The 21,041-nt window shown below is 38.6% G+C and overlaps 1 protein-coding gene across 2 annotated transcripts in view; it reads left to right on the forward strand.

The window, feature by feature from the left end:
* Positions 1-21,041, forward strand: part of LOC126382085 (D(3) dopamine receptor) — a 171,547-nt gene that overhangs the window by 104,351 nt on the left and 46,155 nt on the right. For both annotated transcript variants that reach the window (XM_050031809.1, XM_050031810.1), the window contains exon 5: positions 1,377-1,575. In XM_050031809.1, the coding sequence (XP_049887766.1) occupies positions 1,377-1,575 (199 nt within the window). The remainder of the gene's footprint in view (positions 1-1,376; positions 1,576-21,041) is intronic.

Raw genomic sequence — 21,041 nt, forward strand, 5'->3', positions numbered from 1 at the left:
ATAGAGGCAGCCAATCAGCTCGCGACACCAAACACTTCAGGTCCCCGATACCGACCCCGCCGGCGTGGTCGACGATTTCCCTCATTCAGCGCTTATCGCTATCGACCCACTAGGGTCGATTAATTCTTTCAAATATTTTTCCTCTCAGACGACACGAACCCACGTCGTGAGTGTTGTGGACTGCGTACCATTTGTTTTGGCGATCGAGAATGGTTAGGAGCTTGTCCATACAATCACTCCCGGTCCACTCAAAACGTGGTACGCACATCCCCGCTTTCACCCTGCGAGGTATCTCGCTCTGCCGCACAACGACAAGACGAGATCCCTCGCGGGGCGACGGTATTTTGCTGATGTTCAGCTTAAGCCATTGGACGGCGAGGTCGTCTTCGCACCACATCTTCAGCGCCCCTTCACTGCAGAAGGCTTTCCCCCTAAAAGCCACTACATTGGCTAAGTATCGTGATTAATAGAAGAAAGGGCAACGTGCTATCAACGCCAACAAGGGTGCCTTTCCACCAGATATGTGCTATGCTACGATGCTAGGGATGCTTTTGACATCCACCAATCATATTCATTGGTGCACATAGCATAGCACCGGTGGAAACGGATTCAACTAAGATATGTTTTTTTATATGGAGGGATGCGTGCTATAGATGTGTGCTATGGATGCGTGCTATGGATGCGTAGCAATGCTCGTAGCACAGCTACTTTGCGGAGGCGCATCTTCGCAGCCCATCTTCCTCGCACAGCTACATAGCTTATTATTGGTGGAAAGAGTCACATAGTTTCGTAGCGCAGCTTATACATCTTCGCAGCATAGCTGCATAGCACATCTCTGGTGGAAAGGCACCCTAATAGGGATATTTTACAGATGCCCAAACCAACTATTAATGGTCCTTATCACACTTTACCAAGTTGGCGCAGATTTTTCACGTCTGAGTTTTCAAGCTAACCAAATTTTCTGGGTTTAGAACTTGAAAAGATATATCGCTGCGAATTTAGAATTATGTAGAAGCTCCGAACGAACGGTGGGCATCTGTCTTCAGTCGCAGTACTTAATTTACTGAATAAATTCATCGGTGAAGAAGACGATATTTTCTGTCTTAACGTCTTCGTGTTATTCTCAAATGACTGCTCCGAATCATGCTGAAAGCAGATCAAAATGATTTAGTTTTATATGAAATTATATTCATTATCACAAACTAGATTTTTGTTTTGTTAATTGGCTTCTTGACAGTAGTAACAATAAAAGAACAGTAAAAGTGTGATAAGCACCTCTTTACAGATTAATCGTTCCGTAGAAAGAACTGGGACGCATATACACGTATGTAGTAGGTATGTAGTATAACTTAACATAATAATGTATTTATCCCCAGGTCTAATCAACAAGACGAACATAATGCCGACTCCAGATCTGTGCGTGATCAACAACCGCTTTTTTTGGATCTTCGGGTCGCTGGTGGCGTTCTACATTCCAATGCTGATGATGGTGGTGTCTTTCGCGCTGACAGTCCAGCTACTTAAGAGGCAGGCCAGGTTGGCTGCCACTCCTGTGCCGGGGGGGACTCAGAGGAGGTAGGTGGATTATATTCTAATCTTTTTCGCTCTCAATGGATGATATATTTGTATAACTATATGTGTAGGAATGTTTATACGTTTATTTAATCTGTAAACTTTGTGCCTTCCCACTTTTATTGTTATTTTACACCATGCGGGGTCGGCTGGAAGAGACCATTTTTAGAGATTAGCCCAAAATCTCTTTGACAGATAAGTCCAACTTTTGTACCTTTTTTTTGCTTTTATTAATCTTACTCATGCATGTGTGTACAATAAAGAGTTATGGTCATCATCAATTAAATAAAAAAAAATCTTTCTGAGAATACAGAAACATTATCACCATGGCATTATTACGCTTACCTAACCTGAAGATTTGACAGGTCCGGTTTTTTACAAAAGCGACTTCTGGTCTCTGACCTTCCTAATACATAATCAGATCCAGAATCTGAGATTTTATTATTGTTTAATTTATTTTATATTTGATTACTCTATTTATTTACTGTAAGTAACTGTTTTGTTTATGGTTTACGAACTAATAGGTTAAAAGTTTATCCATGATAATTACGATGAATAAATGATTCTGATTGCTGATTTCTGAATAAAACGGATACATCAGAACCCACTTTCTAAACAGTTTATCTGTCGGGAGTCAAGACTTTCGCTAGCTGTATTTTTTTATAATGAGATCTTTAGGTGAAATGACTCTTTTGTTGTTTTCCTTAAAGCAAGATTGAGGTCAAGATTCAACCCATCAATATAAAACGAAGCACTGATTAGTCTTCTCTGCCGTCGTGCTAGAAGTTCGTTGACCTGTAATTGAACACTTAGTAGATTTCTACTGTGGAGTAAAAACTTGAATTCGTATGGATTCATATAATAAGATCGGATGGTGCAGTACTTGGGTCTCAGTCTTTTTATTTTGATTCAAGATGTAATGGTCCCTGGGTGTAATTATAAAGGTCGTCATTTATACCCAAAAACAAAGATAAAGGATGCATAAAATACGTCTGTTATCCATGAAATTAGAATGTTAAACGAAGAAAATTCTGTACAGCGCCATCTACATTGTTTTTGACGAACTTAGCCTGGAAAATCCCTCATTGCTGTTGTTGTTTTTGATTACTTGTGGCTCTGCCCACTCCACCAGAGATAACAATGCGTATGTGATATTGCATGGATTTTACGTAACCAAAAAGCTTTGACTTGGATATTGACGCAAAACCAACTAGTTACCCAATACTTTCAAAAGCCAGGAAAGTGATTCCGTACCGGCAACCTCATAAGTTCAGTTTTGGTTTTAATTTTTCACCAAACGCGAACCGTAAATATTCAATTTCATCGCTTTCGAATTGTCCAAATGGAGGTAGAAGCTCGTTGTAGAGGCAATCCACAATAATTTATCGTTCAATGTTAGTTTAAATTAATTTTCTGGGTTTATGGGTCGGTCCATTTCCATTAATTGTATCCAGTGATGTGTCATCCTCGGGAAAGTTACCATTTTGGGAATGTTCTTAGCTGTAAAATGGCACAAAAGTTATATAAAAAGAGCTTTATTACCTAACCTTTAAGCTAATAAGACCAGAAAACATTGCATTGAATGCATATAAAAACATTGCACTGGCTGCTTTCTGTTAAATTTTATCTATTTTTTATTTTTTAATATAAGACATAAATTTATTTTTTTAAATTCCCACTTTGGGAATATTCCCGGGAACGGTGTATCACTGATTGTGTCCATGATAGTCGGTTAACAGGATAGTTTGTACAGATCATGCGAAAATTTTAATTGCTTCCTGATATCTAATTGTTAATTACTATCTGAACGGTTTGCGATAGACAGATCAAAGTTCATAGATTAAATAAAAATACTCCGGTACGGTAATGCTCCTCCCTGCACTATTTTTTGTAAGACTTTCAGTGAGGGACATTTCAGGTTTCGTTCACCAAAAATACTATAGATGGCGTTGTTCAGCTTTAACGTGATAATAACCTACAGGGTGTTAGTAACATCGTAACGAAAACTTTGAGGGGTGATGGAGGCCATGAGTCAGAGTTGATATCAAGTGGAATTTTCCGTCGCAAACATATGGAACGAAAATAATTTAAAAAAAATCATGAATATTCAGACTGAACATTCCACTTGATATCAATTCAGAATCATGGTCTGAACCATCCCCCTCAGTATTCGTTACGGTGTCACTAACACCCACTTGTATGGCTACCGTATGTACTTGTGCGGGGTGTAAGTGACATCGTAATGAATACTGAGGGGATGATTCAGCTCATTATTCTGAGTCAAGTGGAATTTTTTCATCGCAAAAGTATAGAATTGAAAATAATTTAAAAAAACTAAAAAAAAATTCATGATATTTGCGACGAAAAATTACACATGGTATTAACTCAGAATCATGGTCTGAATCATCCCCCTGAGTATTCGTCACTAACATCCTGTATATTCTCATTACTCGGGTACATAATACATCATCATCAGCCCATTAACGTCCCCACTGCTGGGGCACAGGCCTTCCCTATGGATGGATAGGGAGATCGGGCCTTAAACCATCACGCGGGCCCAGTGCGGATTGATGGTTATTAACGACTGCTAATGCAGCCGGGACCAACGGCTTAACGTGCCTTCCGAAGCACGGAGGAGCTCGAGATGAAAACTTTTTTTTTGTGGTCACCCATCCTATGACCGGCCTTTGCGAAAGTTGCTTAACTTCAACACCGAGCTCCTCAGGTACATAATACAAATAATATGGTACATAATACAATACATAGGTAATGGCAGAAGCATATACAGGGTGTGTTAGTGACATCGTGATAGGTGGTCTAACTTCTTCTTCTTATCATGTAGGTTGTGAGGTAGAATACCAACCTCATCAACCCTGGTGTCAGGGTTATAATTGAGCCGCCAAAGGCCCCTGACATGGCTCACGTAACCATTACTCACTTACATCAGTAAATAGTAACCGCGACCAACGGCTTAACGTGTCTTTCGAAGCACGGATCATCTTACTTTCGGACAATCAGGTGATCAGTCTGTAATGTCCTAACCCAACTAGGGATCACAAAGTGATTTTTGTGATATGCCCCCACCGGGATTCGAACCTCGGCCCCCGGATCGTGAGTCCAACGCTCAACCACTGGACCACAGAGGCCACAGAGGCGGTCTAACAGAAAGCTCAAACTAAAACTAAAATTGGTTGTTATAAAATGAGGGACAGACTAAATTCATCGTACATCTTTAACGTGATAATTACGTATTTTTTCATTACTCGGGTACATACTTATTCCAAAATACTATGTAATGTTACTACTATGTACATTAGCAACCCATGTGGTCTAGTGGTTAGAGCGTTAGGCTCACGATCTGGAGGTCTGGGTTCGATTCCCGATGGGGACATTGTCGAAATCACTTTGTGAGACTGTCCTTAGTTTGGTAAGGACTTTTCAGGCTTGAATCACCTGATTGTCCGAAAAAGTAAGATGATTCCGTGCTTCGGAGGGCACGTTAAGCCGTTGGTTCCGGCTATTAGCCGTAAAACACCTCCACCAACCCGCAGTGGAGCAGCGTGGTGGAGTATGCTCCATGCCCCCTCCGGTTGATTGAGGGGAGGCCCGTGCCCAGCAGTGGGACGTATATAAGCTGTTTATGTACTATGTAATGACAGAAGCATATATAAAAATAATTGTTGCTTGATATTTGGATCACATTATGTATAAAATTATGTTGCTACCTATATTGCTTCTCTTTTTGAACAGAATAATAATGGGTGGAAGATGTAATTGTACCTGGGTAATAAAAAGGGCAATCTCTTATACCTCAAAACAAAAATAAAATATGCATATATTATATCTGTTATTCATGAAATTAGAAGGTTAAACGAAGACATATACAGCGCCATCTATATTGTTCTTGAAGAACGTAGCCTGAAAAGTCCCTCGTAGAAAAAGTATTTGTGGTTGAATAAACTTCTTTTTACTTTATTACATAACATACATACATAAACAGCCTATATACGTCCCACTGCTGGGGACAGGCCTCCCCTCAATCAACCGGAGGGGGTATAGAGCTTACTCCACCACGCTGCTCCACTGCGGGTTGGTGGAGGTGTTTTACGGCTAATAGCCGGGACCAACGGCTTAACGTGCCCTCCGAAGCACGGAATCATCTTACTTTTTCGGACAATCAGGTGATTCAAGCCTGAAAAGTCCTTACCAGACAAAGGACAGTCTCACAAAGTGATTTCGACAATGTCCCCATCGGGAATCGAACCCGGACCTCCAGATCGTGAGCCTAACGCTCTAACCACTAGACCACAGAGGCTGTTAAAAATACGCACCTTCCTAGCATTATCCCCTTTTTGACAGAGGCCGCTTACCTAACCTGAAGATTTGACAGGTCCGGTTTTTTATGTATATTGTTTTTTTAGGAACGTAGCCTGGAAAGTCTTTCATTCAATGAAGTGTCTCTCAATTTTTTTTTTTATTGTTTTTTTGTTCTTTATGTATACCATACACCTCTGCCTACCCCTTCAATGATGCTACGTTATGTTCTATCGTTGTTTATTCCAATATATTCCAATCCTATTTTCTTGTAAACAAATTAAATGTAAATTTACCGAAAGTACACAATAGCAGATTATAAAGCAGTATATTCACTGAAAAGCAATTATTTGTATTCGCTTTATTAGATACAAAATCTACGTATTTTGTGGCACTCATGCCTTGAAACGGTTTTGATAGCCTTACGGCATTCTATTTACGAGTATTGTTTCTATGCGGGGTTTGCGCGGCGCAACATCGAGGGTTTCCACCAATGTATAAGTTTACACCTACGGTTTACACACATACCCACTTGTTTTTAATATTCCTCTTTTTTATTTATTATTGTTTTTATTTTTATTATTATTATTTTCTTATTTTTCTTTATTATAATTTTTTTTGTACTTCTTTATGTTTACTTTATTACCAAAACCAATATATCACATAGAAGAGCGGGGCAACTAACACAAGTAAATATTTGCTTAAAAGTTGTCCCAAACACGAGCATTGTATTGATTTTTGGTAAATAAATAATTTTTGAATTTGAATTTGAATTTTGAATATTGGTGGCTCATTCGTGCCACACTCGTGTCACCTGGCCCTTTTCTCTGCCAACAGATCAAACCAGTCATTGTCGTGGATCTTTCGTCCATCTTGAACTCTCCTGCGCCAACTGCTTCGGTTCTTGGCTAGCTCCTCACATCCTTTATAGTCAATACCAAATGTACCCATATCAAATCATATCAAATATACTTTATTACACAGAACTAACACACAGACATAACACATGAGTACAGTAAAATTTGGGCGGCCTTATTGCTCTCGAGCAATATCCCTTTTAACGTTGTCCGCCATCAAACCGACAATAATCCACCAGTTGGAGACTTCTCCTGCAGAGTGTGTGGTAGAGTTTGCCGCTCTAAGATTGGCTTGCACAGCCATGAAAGAAATTTCTTCGAGGCAATGACGTCATAAAACATAATAGATATGCATCTATATATTAAACATTGTTTCAGAAACTCTGTATTCAAATTAATCCGATGTGTTGTCTCTAAGTGAATGCATGGCTTGACATAAACACATTTACGGACTTGATCGAATTTCAGCCAAATGTCTGATCTATTTTCGTGGCTTAAGATTATACGCCATTGTGTATTATGTCATGTAAGACACATAGATACATTTTATTGTGGCAATATTGCTTCCTTCCTGGAGTGTCTCTGAGATATTTTATTGGCAAAAATAATAAAACTTTTCTCTTTTACCAGAGAAATAGGTTTAGCTTCCAATCTAAACGTGTTAGAAGATTAGACGTTGTCGGTCTGAGGGATATTTTCGTTGCAGATTTGATTTTCAAAAAAGGAATTGAACCTCACCGTGAAGACACGCCTTTATATTTTATTTTTAAAAGAAGAGATTATATTGTTATTGGACGTAATCCTGTTAGACAGCGCCCTGTACGCCTGTTGACTTTAATTTTGAACGGGGTAAAACCCTCAGGGCTTTCTGATTATCCGGCCATATAGTGAATGCCATCCAGGGAAAATATACATTATTGTAGATTCCATGAGGCCACGTCAAGAAATCTTACTAGGTACTGTTACATACAATCGATTTTTCTCTCATTCAGCGCTTATCGCTATCGACTCACTAGGGTCGATTAATTTTTTCAAATATTCTTCCTCTCAGACGAAGCCCTGAGACGAGGTTTGCGCCCAACTGGGTACCCTCAGGCCTGTTGTCTTAAATTTTGTACCGTGTGAGAGCCCTCAGCGCTCTCCATTTGTTCCGCCAAGTAGTTAATGTCATCCGTGGCAAATCTCACGACAAAAAATGCCTAGAGTGTAACTCTAAGTCGTTACTTGTTTTTTCTAAGACTTGGGGATCAAACCCAATACGAATAAAACAAATTTTCTACCACTACGTATACTTACTGGCAGCTTAAAAACACAAGTTCATCGCCCCTTTAATTTGAAACTACATAGAAATATGTGAAGTGTGATTGTTAACTGTTTATGATAGCTGAAGAATATAAAAAGTAACGATTCAAAGTGTAACTATGTTACCTAATGAACAGAGATATTTTTGAATTTGAATTGAATTGTTTTACATGCTAGTCCATGTGAAGCAATTCGTATCGACTTTTTACTCCTAACTCTATTTTTAAAAGCTCAAAGTTGTTTTATTACTCGGAACTATCCTACTGAATTTCTATTTGGTTTGTGCGATAGTCTGCAACGGCGCATGCGAATCTAATTGTCTGCTGCAAAACTTTCCGTCATCTGTCACACGCAGAGGGGCATAAGCTAAAATGCATTTACAGCCCTCGATATAGGTATCTTATGTATGGTGAAAACACACTTAGATTCTAAAAAATAGCACGCGCTGTTTGAACATGGAATTATTATGCACTTGTTATCATAAAACAGAGAAAATCCATTTTTGTTTCGTCAATTTCAAAAATGTTGATGACGTCATCATAAGAATTTGGCGCGTAATGTTGCTGGTATTTTCAAATTAAGAACCTAAACTTTGACCTTTTAACTGATTAGCGGCTTAATCAGACCCTTGAGCACACCCCGGTCTTCTTCTTCTATCGTATGGGTTGTGAGGTGGAGTACCAACCTCATCAACCCTGGTGTGAGGGTTACTATTGAGCCGCCAAAGGACTACTTACTTACATCAGTAAGTAACTGGGACCAAAGGTTTAACATGCCTTCCGAAGCACCGATCATCTTACTTTTGGACAATCAGGTGATCAGCCTGTAATCTACTAACCAAACTAGGGATCTCAAAGTAATTTTTGGGATATGTCCCTTCCGGTAATCGAACACAGGACCTCCGGATCGTGAGCCCAACGCTCAACCACTGGACCACGGAGGTCGTGGACATCCCGGTACTACAATCTCATTATTACTGTACGAGTGAGACAGACGTTCCGCGCGCTACCTTTTACTCCTTAACGGTTCACCAAAGATCATTTAATACTAAAGCACACCCCGGATGCTTAATAAAAAACACCTCGTTTTACACAGATACTAAACGTTGACGTTATCATACACGCGCATCTGTGTGAGTGACGTCTGACGCCATACGATTAAAGACTAAAGTAAGGACGAGGGGTGAGGTAAACCTAGCTCAGCCGCTGGTGGGGTGCGGTGAGTCGCTATTCTATACGTATTATTCCATATTCAAGAGTAAGACTAGACTAAAGTAAGACGAGGGGGTGAGGTAAATGTAGCTTGGTGCCCGATCGAATTGGTGCGGGGCAGAGAGTTGCCGAGTTAGTATAAAATATTTTCATGTAAAAATAAATGTTGCCAACACGAGATCATATGATTGCAATGTCAAAAGCAGATCTCGTGTAGCTTCTAACTCTATACGCCCTAACTATACAAACACTAACTTCACAAACTCTACACGTTAGGCAAAATATGGGGCTTGCCTGTTTACATTTAGCGACGTTTGCTATTCAGCCCTTCAGTTGCAGAGATTCGCCTAATGGAGATGAGGCCTTAATACTGCCAACTAAGTGTAGATATACACTTTATTGACGTGACTTGTGGTAGATGTTATCTATTTCATTGTCATCATTGTTTCAGTGACATCAGCATTGTCATCAGTACTGTAATAATATGTTTGTAATCCCGATGTGTAAATCATAAAGAGATCGCTCACAAGATAGATGCCTAACAAATGAAGAAACCAGTATACTTTTCATTGCGATAACAGCGTACACCTAACATATTATAGCGCTGAAACTATCTCGGAATGCTTGAAGGAACTCGAAAGAAGAAATAATACAATTATGTTACAATCTTAGTAAGTATTCCAAATTCAAATTAAGCGCGACATTTATAATTTATTAAAAAAAAGAATCTAGAAGAAAAAGAATTAAAATACAGATTCAAATAATACAGCCATAAATCATCCAATGGCCAGCAACACACCGAACAGTATACAACAAAGGCAGTTCTTACCTACCTACCTACATACAATACGCTCACGCCGCTCAACATAATGGCTGTCATTTTTTCACTAAGCCAGTTATTTGAAACATTTCTTTTTGGAAGTGAATCGAAGCCTACTTTGCAGTCAGTCCAGTCACTCGAGTGATCGATGTTATGGACACCAGATAACTCAGCTGGAGCCCAGCCAAAATCTATTTACATTTTAGTGTTAACAGAACCCAAGCGCTTGAAGAGATAAATTCATCGTTCCGTGGCTTGTGTGTAACAACAAAAAAACAATTATTACTTAATGGAAAAATGTTCCTGGATTTAAATAAAAAAAATTAAAGAAAAAATGAACGAAACTGGAAAATTGTTAACTAAAAGGCTCTTTAGTCAGCTCGGCCCCATCTTACTCGGTTGTGATGATAGAGGGATTGTGTCCTTTCTAACATTATGGACAGCTGTTATGGGCGGCAGGCTGATCATCATAAGGTTCATTATATCTTGTGGTTGCACGTTGTCTTTGATTTCTGCCTACCCTAATAGCGACTACGGGATTGAGTTTATGTATGTACTTATGTAAAAAAAAAACTTACAAAAAACGTTTAATGACAAAATACGATTAACTTCTTACATAATGGTACTGATTCCTGTAGAAAGGAAAGGGAGGGATAATCGGCAGGTATAAAATGTATGGAACACACGTCAATTTTAGACAGAAATATTAAAAGCCCTCCCAAATTTATTATATTGGCCAATAACCCTACAGAATTACATAGACAATGTCCCCATCGGGAATCGAACCCGGACCTCCAGATCGTGAGCCGCTAGACCACGGAGGCTGTTAAAAATACACACCTTCCTAGCATTATCCCGTTTTTCACAGAGGCCGCTTATCTAACCTGAAGATTTGACAGGTCCGGTTTTTTATCTATATTGTTTTTAGAAACGTAGCCTGGAAAGTCTCTCATTCAATGAAGTGTCTCTCACTTTTTTTTATTGTTTTCTTTTTTTCTTTATTTATACCATACACCTCTACCTATCCCTTCAACGATGCTACGTTATGTTCTATCGTTGTTTATTCCAATATATTCCAATCCTATTTTCTTGTAAACAAATTAAATGTAAATTTACCGAAAGTAAACAATAGCAGATTATAAAGCAGTATATTCACTGAAAAGCAATTATTTGTATTCGCTTTATTAGATACAAAATCTACGTATTTTGTGGCACTCATGCCTTGAAACGGTTTTGATAGCCTTACGGCATTCTATTTACGAGTATTGTTTCTATGCGGGGTTTGCGCGGCGCAACATCGAGGGTTTCCACCAATGTATAAGTTTACACCTACGGTTTACACACATACCCACTTGTTTTTAATATTCCTCTTTTTTATTTATTATTGTTTTTATTTTTATTATTATTATTTTCTTATTTTTCTTTATTATTAATTTTTTTGTACTTCTTTATGTTTACTTTATTACCAAAACCAATATATCACATAGAAGAGCGGGGCAACTAACACAAGTAAATATTTGCTTAAAAGTTGTTCCAAACATGAGCATTGTATTGATTTTTGGTAAATAAATAATTTTTGAATTTGAATTTGAATTTTGAATATTGGTGGCTCATTCGTGCCACACTCGTGTCACCTGGCCCTTTTCTCTGCCAACAGATCAAACCAGTCATTGTCGTGGATCTTTCGTCCATCTTGAACTCTCCTGCGCCAACTGCTTCGGTTCTTGGCTAGCTCCTCACATCCTTTATAGTCAATACCAAATGTACCCATATCAAATCATATCAAATATACTTTATTACACAGAACTAACACACAGACATAACACATGAGTACAGTAAAATTTGGGCGGCCTTATTGCTCTCGAGCAATATCCCTTTTAACGTTGTCCGCCATCAAACCGACAATAATCCACCAGTTGGAGACTTCTCCTGCAGAGTGTGTGGTAGAGTTTGCCGCTCTAAGATTGGCTTGCACAGCCATGAAAGAAATTTCTTCGAGGCAATGACGTCATAAAACATAATAGATATGCATCTATATATTAAACATTGTTTCAGAAACTCTGTATTCAAATTAATCCGATGTGTTGTCTCTAAGTGAATGCATGGCTTGACATAAACACATTTACGGACTTGATCGAATTTCAGCCAAATGTCTGATCTATTTTCGTGGCTTAAGATTATACGCCATTGTGTATTATGTCATGTAAGACACATAGATACATTTTATTGTGGCAATATTGCTTCCTTCCTGGAGTGTCTCTGAGATATTTTATTGGCAAAAATAATAAAACTTTTCTCTTTTACCAGAGAAATAGGTTTAGCTTCCAATCTAAACGTGTTAGAAGATTAGACGTTGTCGGTCTGAGGGATATTTTCGTTGCAGATTTGATTTTCAAAAAAGGAATTGAACCTCACCGTGAAGACACGCCTTTATATTTTATTTTTAAAAGAAGAGATTATATTGTTATTGGACGTAATCCTGTTAGACAGCGCCCTGTACGCCTGTTGACTTTAATTTTGAACGGGGTAAAACCCTCAGGGCTTTCTGATTATCCGGCCATATAGTGAATGCCATCCAGGGAAAATATACATTATTGTAGATTCCATGAGGCCACGTCAAGAAATCTTACTAGGTACTGTTACATACAATCGATTTTTCTCTCATTCAGCGCTTATCGCTATCGACTCACTAGGGTCGATTAATTTTTTCAAATATTCTTCCTCTCAGACGAAGCCCTGAGACGAGGTTTGCGCCCAACTGGGTACCCTCAGGCCTGTTGTCTTAAATTTTGTACCGTGTGAGAGCCCTCAGCGCTCTCCATTTGTTCCGCCAAGTAGTTAATGTCATCCGTGGCAAATCTCACGACAAAAAATGCCTAGAGTGTAACTCTAAGTCGTTACTTGTTTTTTCTAAGACTTGGGGATCAAACCCAATACGAATAAAACAAATTTTCTACCACTACGTATACTTACTGGCAGCTTAAAAACACAAGTTCATCGCCCCTTTAATTTGAAACTACATAGAAATATGTGAAGTGTGATTGTTAACTGTTTATGATAGCTGAAGAATATAAAAAGTAACGATTCAAAGTGTAACTATGTTACCTAATGAACAGAGATATTTTTGAATTTGAATTGAATTGTTTTACATGCTAGTCCATGTGAAGCAATTCGTATCGACTTTTTACTCCTAACTCTATTTTTAAAAGCTCAAAGTTGTTTTATTACTCGGAACTATCCTACTGAATTTCTATTTGGTTTGTGCGATAGTCTGCAACGGCGCATGCGAATCTAATTGTCTGCTGCAAAACTTTCCGTCATCTGTCACACGCAGAGGGGCATAAGCTAAAATGCATTTACAGCCCTCGATATAGGTATCTTATGTATGGTGAAAACACACTTAGATTCTAAAAAATAGCACGCGCTGTTTGAACATGGAATTATTATGCACTTGTTATCATAAAACAGAGAAAATCCATTTTTGTTTCGTCAATTTCAAAAATGTTGATGACGTCATCATAAGAATTTGGCGCGTAATGTTGCTGGTATTTTCAAATTAAGAACCTAAACTTTGACCTTTTAACTGATTAGCGGCTTAATCAGACCCTTGAGCACACCCCGGTCTTCTTCTTCTATCGTATGGGTTGTGAGGTGGAGTACCAACCTCATCAACCCTGGTGTGAGGGTTACTATTGAGCCGCCAAAGGACTACTTACTTACATCAGTAAGTAACTGGGACCAAAGGTTTAACATGCCTTCCGAAGCACCGATCATCTTACTTTTGGACAATCAGGTGATCAGCCTGTAATCTACTAACCAAACTAGGGATCTCAAAGTAATTTTTGGGATATGTCCCTTCCGGTAATCGAACACAGGACCTCCGGATCGTGAGCCCAACGCTCAACCACTGGACCACGGAGGTCGTGGACATCCCGGTACTACAATCTCATTATTACTGTACGAGTGAGACAGACGTTCCGCGCGCTACCTTTTACTCCTTAACGGTTCACCAAAGATCATTTAATACTAAAGCACACCCCGGATGCTTAATAAAAAACACCTCGTTTTACACAGATACTAAACGTTGACGTTATCATACACGCGCATCTGTGTGAGTGACGTCTGACGCCATACGATTAAAGACTAAAGTAAGGACGAGGGGTGAGGTAAACCTAGCTCAGCCGCTGGTGGGGAGCGGTGAGTCGCTATTCTATACGTATTATTCCATATTCAAGAGTAAGACTAGACTAAAGTAAGACGAGGGGGTGAGGTAAATGTAGCTTGGTGCCCGATCGAATTGGTGCGGGGCAGAGAGTTGCCGAGTTAGTATAAAATATTTTCATGTAAAAATAAATGTTGCCAACACGAGATCATATGATTGCAATGTCAAAAGCAGATCTCGTGTAGCTTCTAACTCTATACGCCCTAACTATACAAACACTAACTTCACAAACTCTACACGTTAGGCAAAATATGGGGCTTGCCTGTTTACATTTAGCGACGTTTGCTATTCAGCCCTTCAGTTGCAGAGATTCGCCTAATGGAGATGAGGCCTTAATACTGCCAACTAAGTGTAGATATACACTTTATTGACGTGACTTGTGGTAGATTTTATCTATTTCATTGTCATCATTGTTTCAGTGACATCAGCATTGTCATCAGTACTGTAATAATATGTTTGTAATCCCGATGTGTAAATCATAAAGAGATCGCTCACAAGATAGATGCCTAACAAATGAAGAAACCAGTATACTTTTCATTGCGATAACAGCGAGAGAATCTAACATATTATAGCGCTGAAACTATCTCGGAATGCTTGAAAAATACAATTACAATGTTACAATCATAGTATTCCAAATTCAAATTAAGCGCGACATTTATAATGAATTTAAAAAAAGAAGCTAGAAGAAAATGAATTAAAATACAGATTCAAATAATACAACCATAAATCATCCAATGGCCAGTAACACACCGAACAGTATACAACAAAGGCAGTTCTTACCTACCTACATACAATATGCTCACGCCGCTCAACATAATGGCTGTCATTTTTTCACTAAGCCAGTTATTTGAAACATTTATTTTTGGAAGTGAATCGAAGCCTACTTTGCAGTCAGTCCAGTCACTCGAGTGATCGATGTTATGGACAACAGATAACTCAGCTGGAGCCCAGCCAAAATCTATTTACATTTTAGTGTTAACAGAACCCAAGCGCTTGAAGAGATAAATTCATCGTTCCGTGGCTTGTGTGTAACAACAAAAAAACAATTATTACTTAATGGAAAAATGTTCCTGGATTTAAATAAAAAAAATTAAAGAAAAAATTAACGAAACTGAAAAATTGTTAACTAAAAGGCTCTTTAGTCAGCTCGGCCCCATCTCACTCGGTTGTGATGATAGAGGGATTGTGTCCTTTCTAACATTATGGACAGCTGTTATGGGCGGCAGGCTGATCATCATAAGGTTCATTATATCTTGTGGTTGCACGTTGTCTTTGATTTCTGCCCACCCTAATAGCGGTTACGGGATTGAGTTTATGTATGTACTTATGTAAAAAAAAACTTACAAAAAACGTTTAATGACAAAATACGATTAACTTCTTACATAATGGTACTGATTCCTGTAGAAAGGAAAGGGAGGGATAATCGGCAGGTATAAAATGTATGGAACACACGTCAATTTTAGACAGAAATATTAAAAGCCCTCCCAAATTTATTATATTGGCCAATAACCCTACAGAATTAAGTTTAAGTCGCGTAATAGCGAGTGTATTTTATTCGCACGGGTTATTCATTCATTTTAAAACAAACAGTTGTCAACCGTCCGTCCCTTTCCTTTTCGGCGGATAAGAAAGTGACGGGTATAACTTAAAATAAAATTAGGAAGTGTCTGCAGGAATCGGGGACAATGTAGAGGTAATAATAAAATAGAGGTCGAAGCCGTACGCTCATTGGTGCCTTCCATGGTTAGTGCCTACTCCTTGGTCAGACAAAATATTCTTGAAATGGTGATATTGATAATATATGACAACAGATTTCTAGTACTGAAAGCATTATCCTTACCCGTTTATAGGAAATACAAATTAAGCGTGGCGGAAATTTCACTTCATTGTTAAGTAATTAATAAAATCGGTCTGTGGGTAATAATTTAAAATGTCATAAATTATAACATTTCGGAATCTAAAATTAATATTACTTGAACGAAATTTTATTGGATTTTACATTTCACTTCGTATTCATAATAATGCCCGGATTATAAGCAAAGGCCTTCGTATCTAAAGTTGTTTTCTGAATACTTGTTACTACACCTATCCCATTAGGGACATAAAAACGTAAATTTATCTACTTATTGCAAACAAAACGTAAGAGATGCTTCTTCTATTTGTTACTGTGATGTTCCTATATCCTCCTAAGACCGAATGTTCTTTATAAATCCAAACCCCATTGTTTAACTATTGTGTCTGGAAATCTCGGTCTTAAGAGGATATAATATAATTACTATTGCGTATGGCAGACAAAAATTAAATATCCAGCTTTAAGCTCCCCTAACCAAGTCTCTGCCGCATCCGTCACACAATGCAGCCCGGCTATGCCACCTGGGAAGCGGTGCAGAGGGCACTCGTTCACTATGTGAGATATGGTAAAAGTATATTCAATTCAATTCAATTCAAAACAATTTATTTCGGATAATACGTATACATCCATAATTTGTTAGTAACAATGCACTTACTTACTAGGTTAGTTATATATAAACGTTGTTTTTTAACGCCAGTGAAAGCTGCGTTTACATCAACGCTAACATCAAGTTTAGGTAATTATGCCACCTTCTTGACCTATGTTCTTCGTTCTTGTATTATTCAGCTTCGCACCCAACTGGAGACCCTCAAGCCTGTTGCCTTAAATTATGTAACGGGTTGGAACTCTCAGTTCCTATTTGTCCGACCAAGTAGTTACTGCCATCTGCGGCAAATATACCATAGGTAAGTCACGTCAAAGAAAAAACCTACTAAGTACACCTTGTTTGAAGACGTTGTAATCTTGTAACACTTAAACATTATAGATTTCCTTCGGATGGTATCCACACTACCTGACCGGACAAAGGAAAATACTCAAGTCTTCTAGATGCTTTTTATCTCATCAATATTTATTACAAACATAACATAACATCAACTGCATCATCGTCTTGCAACTAATATTTTATTTTATTTTTTCTTATATGTATATATTTGTAGTATGTGTATATTATATATATTTGTATATAAAATGTGTCTATTATCTTAGGTATAATTAATTTTATTTTACTTTTTTGCGCGCTACACTGCAGCTGTACAAGTGTACTATATCCTCTGTCGATGGTTGTCTGGAAAAGGTCGCTCTTAGCGATAAGGCCGCCTTTGCCCACCTTCATCATCATCATCATCATCAGCCGTACGACGCCCACTGCTGGGCATGGGCCTCCCCCAAGGATCTCAACGACGATCGGTCCTGCGCTGCCCGCATCCAGCGGCTTCCCGCGACCTTCACCAGATCGTCGGTCCACCTTGTAGCGGGCCTACCCACTGAGCGTCGTCCGACACGTGGTCGCCATTCTAGAACCTTTCCGCCCCAGCGGCCATCGATTCTCCTCGCTATGTGTCCTGCCCACTGCCACTTCAGCTTTGCAATTCTCCGAGCTATGTCGGTGACTTTAGTTCTCCTGCGGATCTCCTCATTTCTGATTCGATCCAGCAGGGAAATACCGAGCATAGCTCTCTCCATTGCCCGCTGAGCGACACCGAGCCTCCTCACGAGACCCATAGTAAGCGGAACGTCTCACTGCCCACCTTAGAATAAGTTTATCCTGTAAATGCCTTATTCTATTATATCTTCGCCTTATAGTATCAGAGTAGTAGTATCAGAATGTGATTTTTGTTAAGAAAACCAGGTAAAACTTAAGAATATTTTTGCAGGAAACGTACGTTATCATTTATTCCACTTGATATTAACTCAGAATAATGAACTCAATCCCCTTCAATGTTCGACACGGTATCACTAACACCCTGTATGTGTGTTAACACTGACCTACTGAAATACTATCAGTGTTGATTGATGAGACTAAGTCAAGGATATTACATTAATACTGATTTACAATCCCAGTAATTGTCCAGTATTGAATCTTGTACGGTATAATTATATTACGGTTAATTGTACATGCGCTGTGTATCAGCATTCAGTTTTCAATAACCATAGATTGTCTAGAACTGAATAGATGTCTACATAAAATTGTTGTTTGGGGGAAAATATCGGCCTCCGTGGCCCAGTGGTTGAGCGTTGGACTCACCATCCGGAGGCCCCGAGTTCGAATCCCGGTAGGGACATATCACAAAAATCACTTTGTGATCCCTAGTTTGGTTAGGACATTACGTCGTAGTGAAGGCACGTTAATGTTGGTCCCGGTTACTCCTTACTGATATAGTCGTTACATGAATCATGTTCACCTTTGGCGGTTCATTAATAACCCTGACACCAGGGTTGATGGGGTTGGTAATCCACCTATCAACCCACACTTTGTGTTGTCTACTTATCTTTGCTTTCTTTTCCGATCAAGTTTACTTATTTTACCGTAACATTTTTTATTTACATATGAATGAGAGCAGCTCAGAGATATTGTACATCACTTAGACCGAAAAAGAACACATATCTCTTTCGCACTAACGGTGATCACATTAGTACGAAGGAGACGAGAGATATTGTGTAATTTTAATTATGCTTCGCTGAAACATTGAAGGAGGTGTAGTCAACACGTTCGCTGTGTAACTGAAAATATATATGAAAACATTATGTATGTACGTAAAAACTTATCTTTCCTTCCGAGAAACTGTGAAAGGCATACTTACAATACAAGAAATAAACATAAAATTGCTATTCAAAATTCTAGATTAAGTAAATTAAATTCATCTTTTTTGGGGTTATGTATACGTTTTTACAATAAAATACCAGATAATATTTTAAATTTGTCAGAAAATAAATTTAAAGCTCACGTGAAGCTTACTTTATGTAAAAAAGCTTATTATAAGATTAATGACTACCTAAATGATAAAAATGTCTGGTATTGAATGTGTTCCTCTAGTTATTAAATAACTTGTAATGTATATCCTCATTGGTTTTTAAAAGATGTGTTGCTGTTGCAGTTTCTTGTCTCTTCTTCTCCTCAGCCATAACACCTTGCGAAATGACGTAAATTCAAAAATGTTACATTGACCTTCAACAAGTTTATCCATGATAATTACGTTGAATAAATGATTCTGATTTCTGATTCTGATTTCTGATTTCTGAAATTACTCATCAAGCTCTCACGTGCAATGTTATTTTTCGATAGACACATCGGAATTTCTGTACATAGACACACTATGGCAGGAAAAATGTGGCCCACATATGGGACATGCACGTATGAGTTTCAAAATTATTGCCTCATATGTGGTTCATAGACAGTGAACGTGTTAAAGCCATGCGACGCAACCCTCAAGCAAGTCACGTGAAAATGAAACTGTAAGGGCCTCTCTAGGATACGATGGTTGCGCCGGCAGCGGGAAATCATTCGCAATTCGGTTCATCATCATCATCAGCCGTACGACGCCCACTGCTGGGCATAGGCCTCCCCCAAGGATCTCCACGACGATCGGTCCTGCGCTGCCCGCATCCAGCGGCGTCCCGCGACCTTCACCAGATCGTCGGTCCACCTTGTAGCGGGCCTACCCACTGAGCGTTGTCCGACAAATAAGCAATTGCAATTCGGTTACTGAGAACAAATTGGTTGCGCAACCAGATGACGTAGTCTTATACAACTGATACATATTGTTGGTTGCGTAAACGTGGTGTCACTATAATGCACAAGTGAGAGAGACCTTACACATAAAGGATCAGATCTCTTTCCCGCATATAACTTGTGGCTCTGCCCACCCTATGAGGATCATAGGCTTGAATTTGTGTACGCATAGCACCATACACGATTTTGCCCAGCTGCAGAGCAATTCATTTACCGACAGACGCAGATGACAGTTTATTGATTTCGAGTTGGGCCAAATCTGACGTAGCCAATTAGTGTGGATACGGTCCGTTTTGCTGTAGCTATTTGGTGCAAATCTGATTATGCACTTCGGAAGTGTTTTACACAAATATTTTTAATAAAAAAATACGTATAACCATATCGACCAACCCATTCTTTCCTGCTTTTACTAGGGGTTACTGTTTACTTAAAAACACACAATAAATTCAACCTATTCTGTTTCGATACATATTATAAGTTTAAATTTATATTTGTCTCACTTACCGCGTTGGGCATGTGCGTGTATGGTAACTTTTAGTTGTAATTATTCATCATCATTAATTTAAGAGCCACGCTCTTTTCTATTTGTGGGAGATACGATTTCCGTGCCTCACAAGGGTCCACAGAATACCAGCGTCGTAGCTCGCGCCGCGGCTTATGATGAGTGAGGCCCTTATATAAAGGACACCACCACCATTGTTGGCCAGTCCATTCACTCACTTCAAATTTGCCTTAATGTTTAGTGTCTATTTATTTATTTGTAGTGTTGTGTAAGTAGTTTTTATTGCGTGTTTTAATTGTAAGCTGTGTGTTATTCCTTGTTTTGTTTTATATTTGTTACTGTGGTGTCCATATATAATAAACGTTTCTTTAGCATTCTCCACTCTTGTCTATCAAAGGCCAGACACGACGTTCGCCTTCTCTTTAATTTATGTAAAAAAGCTTATTATAAGATTAATGATTACCTAAATGATAAAAATGCCTGGTATTGAATGTGTTCCTCTAGTTATTAAATAACTTGTAATGTACCTTCATTGATTTAAAAGATGTGTTGCTGTTGCAGTTTCTTGTCATTTCTTCTCCTCAGCCATAACACCTTGCGAAATAACGTAAATTCAAAAATGTTACATTGACCTTCAACAAGTTTATCCATGATAATTA

The sequence above is a fragment of the Pectinophora gossypiella genome, chromosome 3 (assembly GCF_024362695.1).
Source record: "Pectinophora gossypiella chromosome 3, ilPecGoss1.1, whole genome shotgun sequence".
Taxonomy (NCBI): Eukaryota; Metazoa; Arthropoda; class Insecta; order Lepidoptera; family Gelechiidae; genus Pectinophora; species Pectinophora gossypiella.